Below are 7,481 nucleotides of genomic sequence, written 5' to 3' on the forward strand. Positions count from 1 at the left end.
TAAGTTGCTTGATTTTGACTGCAGACACAGAAACACAAACAAGGGAGCACAGTGCCCATTCTATTCACAGCAAGAAGAACGATTCCATACAATAAAAACAGACACATATTAAACTATGATTTGTCAAAACTAAACATGCTCACCTTACTCCTGGCAAAGAACTAGTAGCAAATAACCTAATCTGCAAAAAACAAAACTCTCTTCTTCAATAGCCAGAATACTGGCGGATGATTGGTTTGTTTTGTCTAGGCAGGGCAGAAACGTGATGGTTAAGTAACAAGTGCTTTTTATAGAAGAACATTCCAATGAAATAAAACATCAATAACGTGAAGCCAAAAGCCACTTTAATTGACAGTTTTGGAAGATTACATACTTTTGATGTCTACTAAAGAAATCCAAGATTTCAATTGCTATTGCTCCTTCAAACACCACATTCTTTTCAGCCAACAGTAATACTACTGAATTCATGTATTTCACTTATAGAAAATATGTATAATATTTTGCTTTGTACATGGTGGAATAAGTCATGATTTAAACTACTGGAGTCACATAGTACCTTTAAGCCAAAACATACCACATGAAATTGTGACAATGTACTGTGCAAATTAAAGAAACACAAAAAATAAAAATAAAGGAAGAAATATATAACTTGCAATCTTCATTAGGCACAGCCATTCATTTTAATTTTACCCCATCTTTTTTCAGGTTCTTACAGAAAAATGAGGGATTACACAAAAAACTTTATCCAATTTTATGCAGTTAATATTTTTTCTGAGAAAAACACATTTAAAATATCCTTATCCCACATTAAAATTATCTGATTAACAAAATTTGTAAGTTTTCCATTCTTCTTACATGTTCATATAGTTTTTATCCTGTCTAATAAATTGTTATTTATGTGTTTACTGTTCTTGCTTTTATGGTTTTGTTGATTGCTTGATTTGTCAAGCAATGTGAAATTGCAACTGTTTCCCCACAATCTTAATAGTTTCATTATAGATTAAAGATACTTATATAAATGATTCAAAGAAAATGGGAAGGTAATATCAAAACAGGGGCGATACACTGCCATATTATCTATAATCATACTGTGATGGAATTGTACTCAATTGTCATAAATAAGCCTCTGATGAAAACGAGAATTGCCTTCTGCACTAGCTTGGATGGTATACTAAAATTGTAAACTGGAAAGCATAAACTGAAAATACTATATTGGATTGTAAGTTATTGAACAGTAAAAGATTTATCGTTACAATTGATATCACTTTAAAAGATTTTCAATATAACAAATACTAAATTTAAGAGCCAGTTTGGTGCAGTGGTTAAGATATCAGCTAGAAACCAGGAGAATTTATTATTATTATTATTATTATTATTATTATTATTATTATTATTATTATTATTATATATACATATACATACATGCAAGGCTGTATGTATGTATGTATGTATGTATGTATGTATGTATGTATGTATGTTCCAGGATAACTCTAGAGCACCTTGAACAATTTCAACCAAATTTGATACACAGATGACTTAGCCTCTGGAAACAAATACAGGGGGGGAGACACCCCTGGGTTGTCTGTGTGTCTGTCTGTATGTTCCAGCATAACTCTAGAATGCCTGGCCCATTAAAGAGAGTGAGTGTGGCATCCTAGAGCAGCAATTGTTTGTGATATCAGTTGCTTCGCAGCTTCCTCTGGAAAGCCAGCCATGACATTCACCTTCCAGTGGGCCAATGGGGAAGTGCCTGATGGATTTGGGGCAATTACCAGGATCATAGAGAGGGCGGGAAAGAGGAGCACATGGGAGGGGGAAGGGAGGGGGCAGGGATGATGGGCAAGGGAGTAGAGGGAAGAAAGGCCCCTCTCAATGGCTCCCTGTCAGACAAACGCTTTGACATCGATAAATACCCGGGCAACACCTGGTTACCAGCTAGTATAGTATATATTAGAGTATTCAATAAAAAGAGTGTAAGATAAAATTAATATTGTATTACAAACTACTTTGAAATCCATTTGTTAGATTTGCTTAAGAGTAGCCAAAATTGTATACACAGAATTTCAAAATATTAGGCCATGGTTTCCACAAACCTGATCCAATTTAAAGCAAGCAAAGAACAGAGCCTCTCACAGAATTTATAAAGATTCAGGGATTTTCATGCTAATATTTATGGTTCTTCAAACAACTTATCTCTTTTTGGCCTCTAAATAAGGTAACAGTAAACTCACCCTTGAGTGGAGTATGATTCATGATGACTACATAGGCGCATGTAATGTTCTGAACTCAATATAGAAATAACCTGTCAATGCCTTCTCCTCTGCAGTGCTTTATTGACTCTCCAGTCTATCCCAAATATTCTGGAATTTCCTGGTGGTCTCCCATCCTAACTAAAGATCAAGTCCAGTCCAGCTTTCTAGCTTAGCTTTTTGAGATCAGACAGATCAGACAGCCAAGTGTCATGACCTGCAGTAAATTAAAAAAATAATAGTGGGAGGGAGGGAGGAACAATGAAAATGAACACAATAGGAAAAGATGTCTAGCATTTTAATGACTAAACTTTGCACCTGACTTGTTATGGCTTTAAAAGGACCCACTGTAGAAGCTCTACCAATAGTTGGTCTGAACAGAACCAGACTGTGTATCAATGCAAACACTTCATTCCTTAAAATTATTCCTTAAAGATGGGTTGCTTTTGCAGGACATTTTGTTAATTGCAGTTGAGCCAAACTAATTCAAGTACACTGTCCTTGCTAATGAAGAGGTTTTACAAAACTAACACCATTATAGATGTTTTTAGGCAGTGCTCAAAGCTAAATGTTTGTTCCCACAGTTTCAGGAGAGCATGAGGACAGAGTTAGCCACAAAGCAATTGGGTGCAAAGACAGAAGAAATGTTTCGGAATGCTGATGAGTTTTAACTGCCACGGCTGCAAAACTAAAAGGCAAGTACTAATCTGGCCAAGAAATAAAAATTACTCTGACATGGATACAAATAGCTTGACTAATCCAATAAAAAGTAAGTAATAAGTAATCCAAAATTCAAGCAACAAAGAAAAGTTTCTAGGAGGACTACAAGGGTGCCTGGAATTACTTTTAAAATAAAAGGCAAGAGAGTCTCAACATAAGCCAAGATTTACTGCTGAAAAAGTCACCCAAGTCTAAAACATGCACCCTAAACTTCTCTTGGGAGAGAACAAAGTGGGGGGGGGGGCGCTTTAAAACAACCCCTCAGACAAGAAAAGGTTTTATCGTTCAGCTTAAAAAATAAATTTAAAAAATCCATTAGTAATACTATATCACTGTTGCTTGCAAAGGGCTCCCCCTTACGCCCAACCAGGCACCTGATGAACTACCGCAAGACCAATCAACAGCGTGTAAACATCTTGAAGGCTTCTGGATCTTGAAAGGGGTGATTTAAAAACCACACCAAGCTTCTCGGCATCAAGGGCCAGTTTTCCCACCATGAGGCAAACGCTGCCCCTCCTCTACCACCCACTTAGAAGCCCACCAGTAGCAGTTTCCAAACGCCCCGTGCGCCGGCTGCGCATTCTGCCAAGAGCATTAAAGATAGGGGGAGGAGGGGGAGTTCAAGGAAAGCCACATGATGGATGAGCTCTCCCAGTGTTGACATCCCAGGTTGCAAACCATCTCCGGCCCCGCTCAACCCAACACCCGACGACGGGCCTTTGCCGAGCCCTCTTCAACTTCTGAAGGCGATACCCTCTGCCACCCAGAATCCCAAGACCTTTTTTATCCCGAGGGAGACCAAAGTCCGCTTTAACCAGCCGCAGGAACCGAGCACGGTGTCCTCAGCTGCCCCTCCAGCCCACTTGCCCTTTGGCCAAGTTGGTCGCTTCCAAGCCCTACAGGTGACGCCGCCCGGTAACAACGGGAGCAGGGAGCACCCAATCTGGCGAGAGGGTCGACTCAACCCCCCCTCCCCTTCCCCTAGCGGACTGGATACGGATTCGTCTCCGCATCGCCTTCCAGAGACAAGTCTGGCGCGACTACACCGGCGCCGGCCAACTTCGCAGCTCATTTCGCAAGGCGGCGAGAGTCTCCCCAAGGCTGGCACCTCCACGTTCCCCGCAGCGGGTCCGCTCGCCGCAGCCGAGGCGCAGCTGCCCTTCCTCTTCCTCGCCTGCCCCCCAATGACCCTCTCCCCCACGACCCTCTCCGGAGCCCCGGCTCTTACCGACTGCAAGAAGCGCAGGGTGCCCACGTAGTCCCGCTCGGTGCCCAGGATCTCGTTGAGGACGCAGAGGCGAAGGCGCAGCTGGCGGTCCGTATCCTTAGCCGGTTCCGAGGGGGGAGCGCCGGGCCCGGGGGCCGCTGCCGTTGTCGCCGCCGCCACCGACGGACTTCCAGTCGCCGACTGCACTTCCATGGCTCCTTTGCCTGCCTCACCTTCCCGAAAAACCGTCCCGAGCGCGCTCTCCTCACTCCGCGGCCGGCTTTAGGCGCCCTCCATCCCCCAAGGCGCACGCCAAACGCACCCCAAGCAAAGGACGAGTCGCTCTGCTCCCTCGCTCGCCTTAGCAGCCGCCAGCAGGAGCGCCGCGCTGGGACATGGCGAGGAGAAGAAGGCGGCGGCGGCGACGGGTAACGAGGAACGGAGCGCGAAGAGCGCTTGAATGGAGAGAAGCGAGCAGGCAGGGAGTGGAGCGCGCGAGGGGGGCGTGACCGGGGCGCAGCGGGGCGGAGAGGAGAGGAGAGGAGGGTCGGCTGCGGGCCCGGAGGCGGGGGCAGCGCTCAGAAGCGAAGGCGGCGGGACGAACCCAAAACAGAAGTGTGGGCGGCGAGGAGAGAGGCTAGAGGCCGGAACAAAGAAGAGCGGCGGCCGGGAAAGAGCTGCAGACGCGGGGAAGATGCGGGGATTTTTTTACGATCCGATGCAAACAAAAAAAGCTTTGGCGGGCCTTTGCCCTTCCAACCCAAGGAGGAAGTTGCCTTGCAAACGTGTTTGCAGTCTGTTTCTCGTGCAGCTATTTGTCTTGCCCACCTCCACCCTCCTCCCATTCACACACACAAACGAGCAATTTTTATTTATTTTCTTTATTTTATTAGTCAACATGTACAAGGTAACAGATATTAGTGTAGACGTGGACATGATCGCATGAGATTGGTATAAATAGTTGGATATAAATAAGTATAACATGGCCGTGAACATAAAGTGAGTACATATCAATGGGGGCAGTAAGACAAGGATTGCAGGCACGCTGGTGCGCTTATGCACGCCCCCTTAGGGACCTCTTAGGAAACGTGTGAGGTCCACGGTGGGCAGTTTAAGGTTAAAGATATGAGGGAGTTGAGTTTGAATCGAATGAGTTGGGTTTGAATTGTTGGTCGGCAGGGATACAAAACGCGGCACAAAATTCTACACTTTTTGCCTGCTTTGCCGAATGAGAGGAAAGCCTTTCCTGGCGGGATGTTTGCAAGTGTGCGTGCTTGTTGCACGCGCCTGCTTTTCTGCGCGGTTGGGGCTGCCTTTGGCTGCACGGAAGTCTGGTTCGGCAAAGGCTTGCAATGGAGAAGCAGCGGCTGCTTACTTTGCAAGCCAGCCCGCCAGACTTAAGATCTGGGAGTCCCACCATTTTTTTTTCCTCTCTGCAAGCAACGGGCAAAATCCACCTGGCGTGGAACCCACGAATTCGGGAGGTATTTTACGCCCGGGGAAATTGTGAGAAATTGAGGCACAAAAGTGTAATTCAGGGCTGATGCTGCTTTGAGATCCTTGACGCTCAGAGTTAGATCAAGCAAAGATTTTGGAGTCGTTTGTTTTAACAAAGCCAATCTACAAATTTAAGCTCCACTGAAATGAAGCTGAGAGAGTATACCACAAGTGGGCTTTTATAATAAAAACTCTGATCAGTAAGGGTACTCTAAAACAGGTTCCTGGGCATAAAACCCTCTCATTAAGCAGGTCATTAAGTGCCAAAAATGTCAAGGTAGTGGCCACAACCATATAATTGAAGGTCCCCCTTTTTAAATGTACAGGTACTAATTTCATTTTTAATTTTTTTTAAAAAAAAACCTCAGCTGATGTCCCTGCTTTAATGGTAATAATGCTACCCTGTTTTCCCGAAAATAAAACCTCCCCGGATAATAAGCCTTCCCCGAAAATATTGCAACACAATAGCAGCCATGAGCTGACCATGTCGCTGCCTCCTGCACCTCAAAAATAATGACTTCTCCAAAAATAAGGCCAAGTGCTTATTTCAGGGGTCAAAAGAAAATAAGACCCTGTCTTATTTTTGGGAAAATACAATATTTGATATGGTGACTTTGAAGGACATTGTTTTCATTTTCTGAGCCGATTCAGTTAGATAATTTCAAAAGAAGAAGGGAGGGGAAGGAGCAAAAATGCAGAAATCCAAATGATCCCACATCCTTTATTCCTACAGTCCCTGTCTGTATACTAGTTAGCAAGTTCCCACATTACTATGATGACGTTGCAACAGGCACAAGTTCCAGGACTGGTCATGAGTGTTTTTGGTACTATCTAACTTCGATCCGTCGCTGAATGAGTGGTCAATAAGCAAGGACTACCTGTATTGCTCTCATTTCTTCTTGTTTTTTCCTGTTTTTATCTTTCCATGATAAATATAGGAAACATATTATGTATTTATAGTGCACAAATTTGATGAACAAACAAATATGCACATCCTAGTACAGTATGGAAGCCTCCAGCTGGGTTATCTGTAGGACAGGCAGTTTGGTGTAGTGCAGTGATGGCTAACCTTTTCAGTGCTGAAAGTGCGCAAATGCACACATCCATAATGCAATGCATGTGTAACCCCACCTCATGCCCTACTCCCCCCCATATGCACAGGTGAAGCACCTGCATGCACTCATCCCGTGCATGCGTGTGACCATCCTGCATGCATGCATGACCCCCCCCGTGCGATCCCCCTGCACATGCATCCTATCCCACCCCACATGCTTGTGTGTCTCCCACATGCACCCGCCCCCCACATGCGCAGCAGACAGTTGGCCGGAGGGAGGTGCACGCACATGGACGGCGGAGGTAAGCTCAGGCGACGGCTCGCATGCCCACATAGAGGGCTCTGTGTGCCACCTGTGGCATGCATGCCATAGGTTTGCTATCACGGGTCTAGTGGCTAAGGCATCAGGGTGGAAAGTAGCAGACCTTGAGTTCTAGTCCCGCCTTAGGCATGAATGCCGCCTGGATGACCTTGGTCCAGTCATTCTCTCTTGTCCCAACCGACCTCAGAGGGTTGTTGTTATGGGGAAAATAGGAGGAAAGTGTGTTGTGTATGTTTGCTGCCTTGAGTTACATAAAGTCAATCAGTCAATCTCAAATGCAGCATTCTATGTTTAATTCTCCTGAAGTGCTTCCAATTAATCAATCTCTGTGGAATTTTGAAACCATGGGAAGAACATACTCCCTCTGGGCAGGTTCCAGGGGTGGGTTCCTGCCAGTTCTAACCTCTTCTATAGAAGAGGTTCCACAAATCT

General features: G+C 44.9%; 1 protein-coding gene across 1 annotated transcript in view; it reads right to left on the bottom strand.

The window, feature by feature from the left end:
• The window catches only part of PREX1 (phosphatidylinositol-3,4,5-trisphosphate dependent Rac exchange factor 1), a 233,455-nt gene extending 228,830 nt beyond the window's left edge, over nt 1–4,625 (bottom strand). The window contains exon 1 of the mRNA XM_032218666.1: nt 4,198–4,625. Within this exon, the coding sequence (XP_032074557.1) occupies nt 4,198–4,389 (192 nt within the window). The 5' untranslated portion in view covers nt 4,390–4,625. The remainder of the gene's footprint in view (nt 1–4,197) is intronic.
• Nucleotides 4,626–7,481: the final 2,856 nt, after the last annotated feature.

The sequence above is a fragment of the Thamnophis elegans genome, chromosome 5, assembly GCF_009769535.1.
Source record: "Thamnophis elegans isolate rThaEle1 chromosome 5, rThaEle1.pri, whole genome shotgun sequence".
NCBI lineage: Eukaryota > Metazoa > Chordata > Lepidosauria > Squamata > Colubridae > Thamnophis > Thamnophis elegans.